The following is a 14149-nucleotide window of genomic DNA, read 5'->3' on the forward strand; positions in this document are numbered from 1 at the left end:
CCTGCCTCTGGATCCCGAACTCCTGACCAGTGTGCTGCTCGCTCTGACCAGCATGTCATGAGTGGCAGTGGAGTTATTCCTTAAACTACAAAGGCAAGAGGAGTGCGACATTGATCTCTCCACGCGTACTAGCTACGACATGAGATTGCTTGTGGCATTCAGGGAAGTGCTGACCACAGTGGAACGCCGCTTTTGGGCTCAGGAAACAAGCAGTGAGTGGTGGTATCACATAGTGATGCACGTCTGGGATGACGAGCAGTGGCTGCAGAACTTTCGGATGAGGAAAGCCACATTCATGGGACTGTGATGAGCTCGCCCCAGCCCTGCAGCGCAAGGACACAAGAATGAGAGCTGCCCTGCCATTGGAGAAGCGCGTGGCGATTGCACTGTGGAAGCTGGCTACTCCAGACTGCTACTGATCAGTCACTAACCAGTTCGGAGTGGGAAAGTTGACCGTTGGACTCATGTTGATGTAAGTGTGCAGGGCCATTAATCACATCCTGCTCCAAAAGACCGTGACTCTGGGCAACATGCGTGATATTGTGGATGGCTTTGCACAAATGGACTTCCCTAACTGCGGAGGGGCGATAGATGGCACGCATATTCCAATTCTGGCACCAGACCACCTAGCCACCAAGTACATTAATTGCAGGGGGTATTTCTGAATGGTTCTCCAGGTGCTTGTGCATCACCATGGGCATTTCACAGACATTAATGCAAGCTGGTCCAGAAAGGTGCATGATGCATGCATCTTTCGGAACACTGGCTCGTTCAGGAAGCTGCAAGCAGGGACTTTCTTCCCGGATCAGAAGATCACCGTAGGGAAAGTCAAAATGACCATTGTGATCCTGTGAGACCCTGCCTATTCCTTAATGCCGTGGCTTATGAAGCCATACACGGGGCAACCTGACAGCAGCAAGGAGCGTTCAACAACAAGCTGAGCAAGTGCAGAATGACTGTTGAGTGTGCATTTGGCCGTTTAAAAGCCTGCTGGCGATGCTTGTATGGGAAGCTGGACCTGGCCGATGACAATATTCCTATGCTTATAACCACGTGCTGTACGCTCCATAATATTTGTGAAAGGAAGGGTAAAATCTTCACTCAGGGCTGGACCGCAGAGGCTCAGCACTTGGAGGCTGAGTTTGAACAGCCAGAGACCAGGGCTATTAGAGGAGTGCAGCGCAGTGCGGGGCCATAAGGATCAGGGATGCCTTGAGGCAGCAATTTGAAGCTGAAAGCCACTAATATTTGTTGTTATGCTCAGGAGTGCAGTGCTTGTAATGCTAGGAGGTGATTGGTGCAGACAATGCACTATGAAGGTTTAACATAATTGTCTGTTGCTTTGCAGGGCTCTGTTTGCTTTCAATTAATAGAAAGAATAAAGACTCCTTTCAAAGCAACACAATTCTTTTATTAAAAAACAACAACCGGAGGAGAGAGTCAAACAAAAAAGAACCTCAGCAGTGAGGGGGATGGGGGAAGGGAAGGTCCCAGGAGGAGGTTGGGTCCCAGGACGGCTAAAGATTTGTGTATGTCCAGGGGTCATATCCAACCTTCTCCTTTGGAGTACAATGCAGTGTGTACTGTACTTCAGAAGGGCCAAACTGCAGGGGGATGGGTGTTGAGTGCAGTGGGTATTGGGAGTCCACAGTGCTGGACTGTGAGGCGGGAGGAGTGAAATGCCGCGGGTATAGACTGGAGCCAGGAGGTTGATAAGAGTGTGTTGGCGGTGTCTAGGGGGAGCATGGGAAAGAGTTTTGCAACAGCGGCTGCAGGGGAGGGTAGGCGCAGAGCTGCTCGGTTTGAAGAGCTAGTATCGCCTGGAGCATGTCTGCTTGGCGCTCCATAATGTTTAAGAGCCACTCCATGGCTTCATTCTGGTGTGCCATGTTCTTCTTTCGGTCCCTCTTCTCCCTGTCCCTCCACTCTTTCAATTCCTGCTTCTTGGCTGTGGAGTGCATCATAACATCACACAGAAAGTCCTCCTTAGTTCTTCTTGGCCACTTTCTAATTCTGAGCAACCGTTCAGCCGCTGATAACAAAGAGGGAGGCTGGGCTCCCATGGTCATTTCTGTGAAGTTTAAACGCAACATTTTACAGAAGCAGCATCATTTGCAACACAGAGAACACTGATTCAATGATTTAAAACACAGCCAGTACTCACACACCTGTCACTAACTGGCTGACCCCACGCAAGCACACAAGCCACAAGACCCCCAAAATGGTGAGTAGCTGCAGGGGCAGGGTAAATCACTCTTCCCAGACCCTGCTGTACATTGGGCACATGGCTCTCGGGGAGAGCCAGCACTGTAGGGGGGAGCCTGATAATCATTCCTGTCCTCACACTTTCCACAGGATGTGATCATTATGGAAGATATCTTGCTGCTGAGGGTGAGCAGGGAATCAAGGGAGGTCTTCTCCAAGACTGCAGCTTCTGTCCTGTCCCCTATGTGGCTCGCCTGTGTGCAGCAATGGTTCCTCCCTACCCCCTTGACGGCAGAGTGGCGCAGGAAAGTTACTGTTAATGGGGCAAGAAACAAAGCAGCTCTGCCAAAGAACCTGCGGAAGCAGATTGCCCAGTATCTCCACGAGAGTTTCCTGGAGATCTCTGAGGCAAATTCCTGTGAAGTGAGGGAGTCTATCAACAGCCTGTCCCGCCGCTCAGACTAGGCATGCGGTGAGAGACAAGCCTGCTTTCTCCAACCCTCCTGCCCCCAACAACTCGCTTCAGTGATTCCCAAAATCAAATCCACTTACCAGGGGCCTCCTCTTCTAGGGTAGAAAAGAGCTCCTGGCTTCATACGTCTCTGACCTCCGAGTCATCCTCTGCCTCTGGGTCCCCCTCACCCTCCACATCCTTGTCCAAGATTTCCTCCTCCTGGCTTGGTCCACTCTTGACTGGCACACGAGCCAACAAAGTATCCACAGGGGCCTTCACAGTGGAGGTGGGGTCACCACCGAGTATTACGTCCAGCTCTTTGTAGAACCGGCAGCTCGTGGGCGCAGCCCAGGAGCTGTGATTTGCCTCCCACACCTTGTGGTAGGCGTTCTGCAGCTCCTTCACTTTGACCCTGCACTGCAGTGTATTCCAGTTCATGGGCCCTTTCTGTCATGCATCGTGAAATCTTTCCATAGGTATCATAGTTCCTACGGCTGGAGCGCAGCTGGGACTGGACAGTCTTCTCTCCCCAAATGCTGATGAGGTCCAGCAGCTCGGCATTGCTCCAAGCAGGGGATTACCTGGTACGTGGAGCAGGCATGGCCACCTGGAAAGATGAGGGATACACTGAGGGATGCATGCATCACCGAGCAAACATGAAGGGGACTTTCAAAATTCCAAAGGAATTTACGGGGTGGGGATGACGGTTGGTCACCTGAGGGCAGGGCAGTAGAGTTCAAACCGATAACCAGAGAGGCGAGAACAGGCATTGTGGGACACCTCCTGGAGGCCAATGGCAGCGCTGTAATCAACCAGGGTGTCTACACTGGCACAGCAGCGCTGTAGCCCTGGCGCAGAAAGCTCTACGCCTCTCATCGGGGTGATTTTTTTACAGCGCTGCAACTACGCAGTTTCTGTGCACTAAGTGGCTTGGCAGTGTGTACAACTCGGGAGTTACAGTGCAGAAAGCTGCTTTACTGTGCAGAATCTTTCCAGTGTAGACAGGGCCTAAGTCTCTCCCGTGGACATAGCACTGTCCGCACCAGGGCTTCTGTCGGTGATGTTGTTCAGATGGTGTTTTTTCACACCCCTGAGCGACATACTTGTGAGTGTAGACATAGCCATTTCTCTATTTCCACTTCCATTACAGTTTAGATATTGATGATCTGCATTTCTAACGAACTCACCCTGCTCGCTCTGGGATCATAATGATGTTGTAAAACAAGTAAATGTCATTCTGGGGTGTATTAACAGGAGTGGCAGATGTAAGATGTGGGAGAGAATTGTTCCACTCTACTGGGCACTGGTGAGGACTCAGCTGGAGTCCTGTGTCCAATTCTGGGTGCCACACTTTAAAAAAGATACGAACGAGCAGGAGAGAGTCCAGAAGAAAGTGACAAAAATGTCCAGCAGTCTAAAAAACATGACCTAAGAGGAAAGATCAAAAGAATTGGGCATGTTTAGTCTAGCGAAGAGAAGGCTGCGGGGGAATATGATAGAAGTCTTCAAACATATAAAAGGTTGTTATAAAGAGGACAGTGATCAGTACGTAGAAGTAATCAGCTTGGTTTGCAGCAAGCGAGATGTATGTTAGACAATAGGGTAAACTTTCACACTATAAGGGTAGTTAAGCACTGGAACAGGTTACCAATGGAGGTTGCAGAATCCTCATCTAGGGTGACCAGACAGCAAGTGTGAAAAATTGGGACAGGGGGTGAGGGGTAACAGGAGCCTATATAAGAAAAAGACCCAAAAATCGGGACTGTCCCTACAAAATCGGGACATCTGGTCACCCTATCCTCATCACTGGCAGTTTTTAAGAAAGGGTCAGTCAGACACCTGACAGACATGGTCTAGGTATACTTACTCCTGCCTCAGCATGGGGGGATATATTGGGTGACCTTTTGAAGTCTCTTCCAGTCCTACATCTCTATGATTGCACGATTCTATTCTATAAAGGTTGAGGACAACAGTGAGCATATTTTTGCATGAAAGCATCTGCCTAAATGCAATGCCAGGCTTTCTATTTTTCTCCCCTTGGCACTGAGTCTGCCTAAATACCTACATCTCTTACAACATGTGTCCCAATCCTGCAAAGACATATGCATGTTTTTAACCTTATACATGAGAGTATTCCTATTGAGTTCAATGGCACTACACATATGTGTAAAATCAAGCACATGGTAAGTCTTTGCAGGATGGTGCCTCAAGTCCCATTCTGGTGCTGCTGCAACTATCATGCCAATGTGGGTAGATCCAGGGTATTTGCCCTTGTACTCTTTCACATTTTAAATTATCAATTTTTCTGCTACTTTAAAGCAACTAGCTTTTCACTCTACTGCTATTAGATTTTTAAATTAACAAGCCATGACTGTTGCACTCCACAATATTTGGCTATAAGAAATAATTTTTCATTTTTGTTCTTCCAGAAAACTTCTGATTCGATAGAAAGAACACAAAACTCTTCTAGGCTCCCCTCCTGTAAGCACTTAGGCTATGTGTATGCTACACAGCCTATACTGGCATAGTCCGTAATTTATACACAGACAGAAAGAGTGGTTCTGCTGGGTGTAGGAGCATTTACCCAAATGTTGTTAGCTATTCTGAAAGAAGAGCTACACTGGGAGTTTTGTCAGCATAGCTGTGTCATTACAGGTGTGGTTTTTTTCACACCCCAAAACAACATTGATATGATGGTATAAATTAGGGATAGACTAGGCCTTACACACATTCCTAGCTTTACACACAGTGGTCCCATTAATTTCAATGGGACCACTCCTCTGTATAAAGTTGAGCACACAAGTAAGTGCTTGCAGGATCAGAGCCCATGTTTCCTTTCTTATTTTACTGGTTTGGGGGGATGTGTTGATGAGGAGCACAAGGCTCAGGATTTTGGGGCAGGGATTGTGCCGCCTTCTAGGTTTGGAAAGTGATTAGAACACCATTGGCAGAAATAATAAATTCTGCCAGAAATAATCATCATCATCATCAATTCTGATTAGAACCTCAATATGGGGTCATTTCGGAGTTACATTCCTGACCCAACATCCAGGCTCCTCACCAATGCAACTTTGCTCTCGCTTCATACCAAATATACACAGCCTCAATAATATAGTGACATTGTCCAGGAAGGTCTCTCTCCACTGATGCATTTGTTTCCATCTCTAAAGACTTGTCTACACTACAGAAATTTGAGGCGCTACCTGCTGTGTTGTCAGTTAGATTATTCATATACTGGGGGGGATAGCTCAGTGGTTTGAGCATTGGCCTGCTAAACCCAGGGTTGTGAGCTCAATCCTTGAGGGGGCCATTTAGGGAACTGATGTAAAAATCTGTCTGGGGATTGGCCCTGCTTTGAGCAGTGGGTTAGACTAGATGACCTCCTGAGGTCCCTTCCAATCCTGATATTCTATGATTAAAGTTAAGTACATACAGTAGAACCCCATTTATCCAAGCCTCCATTATTTGGCTTTCCGTATTAACCGAACCACCAGTGCACACACAGGAATATGAGAAATTGACGCTTCATACCCAAGCAGCAGGGCTCGGGCTGTCAACCCGTTCTCCAGATTATCCAAATTTTTGATTAGCCGATCTGGCCCTGGTCCCAATTAGATTGGATAAACAGGGTTCCACTGTACTTAAAGGCTTTGCTGGATCAGGGCCTAAAATAGCACGCAATCCCATTCTATTTTTCTGTATTGTGTATAAATTCTAATATGTCCTTACATTTCTAGTCCAAGTAGAAAGTGACCCCCCCAAACAGACTCAGGCTGGATATACCTCTTAGGGGGCTACAAACTGGTGGTCACTATTGAAAGGCAGGACAAGAATCTTGAAAAACTCAGGGAAAGGCACAAAGGGGCACTTGCCTTAAATAGCTGGACATTCCCCTTGCATAGAGGAATCTCATGATTTGTGAGGGAGAAAAGGGTGTGGTTAAAGCACGCTATGCGCCAGCGATCTGGGCAATTGCAAGCAGATCCTAGTGGCACCAAGACCAGAAATGTAAAAAAAGGGCACCTCTGTCCTCCACCTTGATCCTTGTCCCCTCTCTACACACGTAAAGCTAGACTAGAATCAAGGATGTGGGCAAGTATCTTTAAAGAATCATACTTTAAATAAAAACATTTAATATGCATTGCCTCTAGGTGGTGCTAATATGTGTCTTTTTGACTTCTGAACTATCACTGATTGTTTGGAAGGCATAAAAGTAAGTTCTGTATTCAATGTATGTTGGGAACCACTGATATTAAATATTTTATTTTTCTAAAAATCCAATATACACACACAAATACATTCACCTGTTCATTTTAAAATGCTCTGATAATTAACCTTTCCTGACAATGCTTTTTCCTACTTTGAGTATTTATAATGAAGCTCAAAACTCACCTAATGAACTAAGTTATGCAATATTGTAACATGAAGGGAAATTACTGTCTCTTTGTTAATAAGCCTATTTTAATTGATTTTTATCCACCATTGATCAGATGCTTTAATTGACCCATGTATTGTATCTACACATTTTTCCTCAGAGGTTACAATTAATTCAGAACCCATCAGAGTACACACAATTTTTAAATTGTTCCTTCCAATACGTATTGTTATGTATTGGTCTATGTAAAGCATAATCTGAGATTTTATCTGCTTCTAGTCATCCTCTTGGAATTCCTCAGCTCTAGTCCTTTGGTCTTATGAGCCAGCATAATATTTTGTAGCAAGCAATTTTTAACATCTCTGTTCCTAAGGCACCAAGCTACTAACCTCTTTTGCTGAGAACTGACCATTTATTCATATTCTTGACCAAGTTCTTTTTCCCCCCTGCCAACCAGATTTCCACTCTTCTAAGTTTCCTTAAATAACTCTTCTGTGAAAGGCTATAAAAAGCCTTTGGAAAGTCAAAGTAAATTATCTATATATCAACCAGTTCTCCTTATTCTCAAATATTTCATTAATGGGGTCAAAGATGTCCAACAGCTTAAAGAGACATCTCCTTTCAGAAACCATGCTCATTTGTCATAATATAGGCATATCTATATGCTTCTAAACTGTTTTTCTGGTGCTGAAATAAGATTTACAGGTCCACAATCTGTCAAGGACTGCCTCAGAAGAGCTTTTTTCCTAAGAAGCTACCAACATGGAAGTCTTTATAAGGTATTTGCTGAGGTAAAGACAACTTAGATCTTGTTTTTCTTGAGGGCTTTTGCACAATCTCTATGTAGACTTAAAGGAAAAGAGGAGCACTGGAAAGTTTGTTGTTTTATTGTGAACCTCAGCTATTGAGAATGATTGGAGTGAACAAGATAGGGAAATAGAAAATTAGATCCAGAAAAGAAAGAAAATCAATTTTTATAGCTACTATCACCACACTGTTATTTCATTTTTAATTTATTTTATAGGTAACAACCAATTATTCTCTCAATTTAGGTTTATTATGGATCTTGGACATTCTGACTTCATTTACACTGAAATGCAGATATATTTTTATTTATGATCTACTACTGCAGCTCTCTGGTCCACCTGAATCTGACTTGGATGTAAGATCTAGATAATAGCTGTTTTTTCAGGTTATTAAAATACTGGGAATGTAACGGGGGGGGGGGGAAGAGGAGGGAGGAGAGAGAATTACAGGCATCTCTGAAAATTCTATACATTAGCCTCTATTTTTCTCAACTTTTCTATCATTTTCACCAATTGACCATCCTTTCTCTAATCTCTTAAATTGCTTCTTCAACTTCCACTTCTTGCTCCTTTTACTTTGGTCAGTGTCCCACAGGGTTCCATCTTGGGGCCCTCCTTTCTTTCTACATTTTATCCCTGAGTGGCCTCATCCACTTTTCTGTCTTCAGTTCTCTCTGTGTTGACCTCTTCCCCTTTGTTCAATCTCACATTTAAATTACTTAAACTCAAGCTTAAACCCTTGTCTATCCAAAATCTGTCTGCCACCCAAACCATAGCAATCCTCCTTTACAAGACCGTTTTCTGTTTCACACCTCCTTAAACATCAGTTTCCAATACTTTGTCCTCATTTTCCAGGCCCCCAGATAGTCCTACTTGTGCGTACATCTTATTTCTGGGTGCCTGTCATTCTACTATTTTGACTCTATACTCAGCCAGTTCCCTCTCCTCTATAATCCTTTTCCCTCCCAATTCTCTGGACCTATAAATCTCCTTCTCTACTTCTTCCTCAACTTACATGTTCTCAGTCATTTACACCATGATCTTTTCACTGTAAACTATATGTAGTTTATCTTTTTAGAGTGGAAGCTTTTCAGACAGGAGATGTCTTTTCTCGTGTTTTTAAAACAGTAACCAAGGCATTATTAAACCAATAGCCTTGGACTACTCCTGAGAGGATTAACTGATCTGTAATACAAGTTCAGGAAATCTGAAATCCTTTCATCTAGTGGAATTTCCTGGAACAGAGAGTTTCAAATCAGACGTCACCTTTTGAAAGTTTGGAGTGTTCTGCAGATTCTCTTTTTGAAACTTTCCCTTCTCTAAACCAGACCTTTTATCAGATGGGATGTCTCATAATAATTAGGCCTATGCATTTATCCCACTTGTGTGCTTAACGGTGGTAAACTAGAAAGAAGTTTACAAAGTGTTTCAATAACCTATTAAAACAATAATTGTTGGTGGGAAAAGATGCAAAAGAGACTAATTTAAATAAGACAACCTATTGATGTAACTCAAGAACTGCATTAAGCTCATGCCTGGTAAACAAGAGAAGTGCGAGACTGGAAATCAATGGAACCAAAACTGGTGTGTCACTAACTAGACTTATTTGTGGACAAAATAATGAGGGGATGAGCTCATTATTGGGGTTTTTAAAAAGACAACTTTTGGTGGAAAACTAAAAGAAGCTGTCTGCCAGCAACTGCTGCAGTAATCTTTATGGCTGCCACCCACCCCCTTAGGACCTCAGGATCCACCGAGACACCAATGGGCCTTAATCAGCTGGATGGGAAAAGGTGTCCTGAACAGATTAGTCCAAAAAAAAAAAAAGGGACCTACATGACATCACCATCTCCACTGGCTCAGGCTGAAACCCAACCACCTGGGATGTGAGACTTTGTCACATCTTCCTCCCCTTGTGTATCCTTTTCCTATCCCTCTCCTTTTGCCTTCTGTCTAATAATAGTCTGGCTTAGCTGGACAAGACTATATATTTTGCAACAGTGCCATGAGCTTGTAAGTAAAGAGGCAGTTAACAGCAATGTTCTAAACACACCAATGCTGGTACAAATTTGCCAGGTCTCAGTGTGGCTGATAAAATGGTGCATTGTGCCTTTGTTTCTCCAGAGTGAGGCTGCAAGTCAGAGTCAACAGCAGAGATAGAAAATGCTGCTTCTATCTTTACTGATTTTTTTCCTCTCCCCTCTTATACATATTTATCTTATTTTGTCTTCTTGGAAACAGGACTGGACTTGAACAGCAGCAATCACCATTGCTCCAGCCTATCTCAACTAACTTCTTTGGGAAAAAGAGAAAGGACAGTTAACTCCCTCTTTAATACCCTCTAAGAGACCATCAGACAGTAGGGTTTCATTCTAAAAACTCTACAGTAAAGGGAAAGGGGAAAAGAGTTATGGTTATAATGAAAGCCTTACTTAATATCTTGCATTTCAAATGCTTTAACTTTTTTCCTTCTTTTCTGTATCTTCAATAACAGGTTACACTATTTTTAATAGTGTTTGGGCCCTGGTACTACACTGAGGTCACGTACCAAACCTGAACCTTTTTTAAAACTTTAGTGCTGGACAATAAAAGGGTCATGTAAATAGTTGACTCTGGGCCCATATATTCCAACTACATTAATACAACAGAAGCCAGCCTGAGCCAAATCCCTTTTCATTATCAGAGAGAGAGAAAGCGAACGCACATACACAGGCTCAACTGCTCTCCCCCTTAAAAAATAATCAGCTCTAGTTTTTCCATGACTAGAGCTGTCCTATCTGAAATCCTATTTGAAGGGGGCGTGGAGGAACCCAGCATAACAAAACATCCAGCAGCCTTGGAGGGGACGCACAAGAAGTAAATGCTGCATCAAATGTGGCAGGTATTCTGGTTTTGTTCAGCCACTTAGCTAAATGAAATACTGAAAGCTGGTTGAGAGAAAAGAAAGTTGGGTGGAGCTAGGAGTGACCAATGTATATAAAAAACCACCACCAATCTTATCAGTCAAGTTTTTAAAGTACAGAAAGCAAAGTATACAACTACTTGGTATATGGCCAAACAGCATATGAATATACCTGAACCAGTCCAAGCAACTCCTGGACCTCAGCGCCCAAGTACAGCATGCTAAGGCTAGTGCTGTTAAACTAGACAAGCAGCAAGTATTTATAGATACAGTATATCAAATATAGGTACACTATAGAGCATGGTATATCATGATGGGAAGAGACCAAGGTGGAATGAAGGTACAAATTACCTCTGATGACACCCCACCTTCAAAGGAGGTCCCTCCAGAAGTCTGAGACATAGTAGTAAAAGGGAAGCTGTGGTAATATGGTATAGATTTTGCTTAGACAACATCCTGAAATAAGCTACAAACTGACATGGAACATACTAGAGGGCACCAGCAGTTTGCCTGTGTATGACACACCAGTGTTGCCAGCTTTCTCGTGATTTGGTATTGCTCTTAAAGCCCCTGCTCTTGAAGTCATGTGATTACATTAAAATCTCAGCTTTTGTTTAAAAAAAATACTGAGTTTCCTCTGCAACCATGGGGGTTAGAAAGCTTAGAAATATTAAGCCTAAAGGCATAGGGTTGGCAGACTGTTGACCTGAGCTCAGACAGCCAAAAAACTTACAAAGTTCGTGACTGTATTTCAGCAGAAGTACAGATACAAAAGTAGCATTTCAGTCAATCTCTACAGGCTCTTTTTATTATTTATTTAAAACAAGTGACAGGACAAGGCTGCTAGTCCCAGGATTAGAGACTGTTTCTTTGCAGGTGGTAAGAAGGAATTGAGTGGCAGTTGAATACACTCCATCTTTTCTGCCCTCAAGAGGGGGTAACACAAGGATATGTAGGGCACATGTGTGATCCCAAAGAACACAGCTGGTTAAAAGATTCTGATTTGTTGTGCATGCGGCACATGCATACCAAGAGTGAGATCCACATTTACAGACACTTGAAGAACTACCAATATTAGAGGCTGGGTTGCAAGAGACTAGGAAGCTGGAGAAGGGACAGATCACCTGTGCTGTGGAAAGGACTGGAAGAACAAGGGAAGGGTAAGGAGCTGAGAACAAGTATTCTTGTACTCCGCATTTTCACAGTTATAGTATATTCTACATATGTGCTTTTGATCCTAGTTAAAAATGGCAAGTATTTAACATTTCTTGCAAAATTAAAGGAAACTATTTTAAAGACTTAATCAGCAAATACTCTAACAAAATAGTGAGTAATTCCTTCTTCACAAGAAGAAACATTTCATGTATTTTCAAATCAGCTACTTTTGCAAGACAGTATGAATCTGATGTTATAGCATACTAACACGCAGGGGAAAAAAAACAGCCACAATCAATACTCATTAAATACTGTACATCACCATTTACAGTTTCAAACATTTTACAGTTTCAAACAGTTAATGAAAGGAAATGATATCAACTGCCATTTATCTACATATACATGGATTTCAGTATAAAATGCTCATTTTGAATAAATAATGTGGCAGATGAATGCTGCAGGAGTTCAGTTCTTGAGTAGTTCAATGCACTCTGGTCTTTTGTTAACTTTGTTCCATGCCAGCCATGAGTGACACAGCTAAAGACTCCACTGTGAATCAAAACAGATAAAACATTTTTTAAACATTTTAAATAGTCTTGGTTACATCACTCTGCAAAGGTTTACTGAAATTGTCAGTTTTATAGCTTACTAGGCAGATGAGATCTTTTATTATTCAAATTACAAATAACAATATCTGAGGGTTTAAGTCCCTGCCTCAAGCATTTTCAATTTTATCAATTTCATTACCTGAAATATCTGAAATAATGAGGGGCCAATTGAGGAGAGTTAATTTCCTTTCAGATGTTGGTGTGGAACCTTATCCTTAGCAAAAGGTGCAAAACTGAATAAATGTATCTTTATCCTTTGTAAATAAACAGTATTAATACATCTACACTGAGAATAACCCCACCAGCCAAAAGATCCAATAATATAGGAAAAAATCTGCTTTCATTTACATCAGTGCAAATACAGAGAAAATTCTCTTGAAACAGTAGACCTAATCGATGTTCTGCTCTGCTCTCATATTTATACTTTTGAAATTACAACCATGGCCACCTTTTGTATGCTCTGTCACTGTGAGAAGCCAGTATCATTTAAGATAAACAAATTGGTGTTATTCTTGCACCACTACCCACATCATCACATGTTTATTCATCCAAAGAAGCACCTGTTACTTAGGCAAATATTTTATTACTAACTTTAGAAATATTTAGTGGGTGCAACGTTTACACTGAAAAAGTATGAGTATGACTCCTAACGTATGTAACCATTAAAATGTAAATTACTCAGGCAGGCACTGCCTTCATTTGCCAGTTAAGCACCATACAGGACTATAATGCTGCATAAAACATAAACCACCACTACAAACCATTGAATTGTTAAAATAGAGCATGGCATTTTATGTCATCCATTTTAGGTTGTCCATTCTGATGTCATAAAACAATAAATGTAACAATTCTGCTTGGCCTATACCAGGCAATACAACATCTGAATCAAAGAAAAGAATATGTTTAACAGTGATTAGCTCTGACTGCAAACCATTTTTTCGTCACGAATTCAATGCCAGCCATTTTAAGTGATGTGTAGTCAAATAACTGATCACCAAATACTTTATTTTAAGTGGCATGTGAATTCCTTTGGCGAAGTTAGGATTTATGATATATGCCAACATTATTTGCATGTCCCTCCTCAGGGCATTAGGCAAAATGAAGGAAGTTTTGCTATTCATAAACGAAGTGAGGCACAAATGCTCTAAAATGTTTGTTAAATTGTTTTATTAAAAGAGAATAGAAAATGCTTTGCCAATCTCTCTCCATGGACACACACCTTAAGCTTGTTCTTACACAGGATAAAATTCAATTTAAAACATATTAAACATTAAAACAGCCTCACTCCTACAAACCCAGAAAAGCCTACTTGCCGAAAGAAGCTTATAAATTAAAAGTGTCAATATAGGAAAAGCCTATTGTTTTAAAATTGTTCTGTATACTCACAATGAGGAAAAGAGCCTCTACAGACTGCTTTGTTTAGAACTGTTACAAGAAACATGTGACAATTTTTAAAATCTGATTCCATCTTCTCTATGGATTCCATCCTAAGAAAGAAGTGCAGTTTAATTTAAACAAATATAAAGCGGATAAATAACTACATAGACAGTTCTATATAAGAGGACATATCCTTTCTAATAATGAATAAAAACAAGGCAGAGATCATCTTTCAGTTGTTTGTGTACAGAGTGCCTAGCACAACAG

General features: G+C 42.1%; 1 protein-coding gene across 1 annotated transcript in view; it reads right to left on the reverse strand.

Annotated features, from left to right (window-relative positions):
• Positions 1 to 12069: 12069 nt before the first annotated feature.
• The window catches only part of LOC112110503 (gamma-tubulin complex component 5), a 46463-nt gene continuing 44383 nt past the window's right edge, over positions 12070 to 14149 (reverse strand). Inside the window, exons 22-23 of the mRNA XM_026650444.2 lie at positions 13892 to 13992; positions 12070 to 12446 (exon numbers count right to left, since the gene is read on the reverse strand). Coding sequence (XP_026506229.1) covers positions 12400 to 12446; positions 13892 to 13992 — 148 coding nt within the window. The 3' untranslated portion in view covers positions 12070 to 12399. The remainder of the gene's footprint in view (positions 12447 to 13891; positions 13993 to 14149) is intronic.

Source organism: Terrapene carolina, unplaced genomic scaffold (genome assembly GCF_002925995.2).
Source record: "Terrapene carolina triunguis isolate 2854851 unplaced genomic scaffold, T_m_triunguis-2.0 Scaffold25, whole genome shotgun sequence".
Lineage (NCBI taxonomy): Eukaryota > Metazoa > Chordata > Testudines > Emydidae > Terrapene > Terrapene triunguis.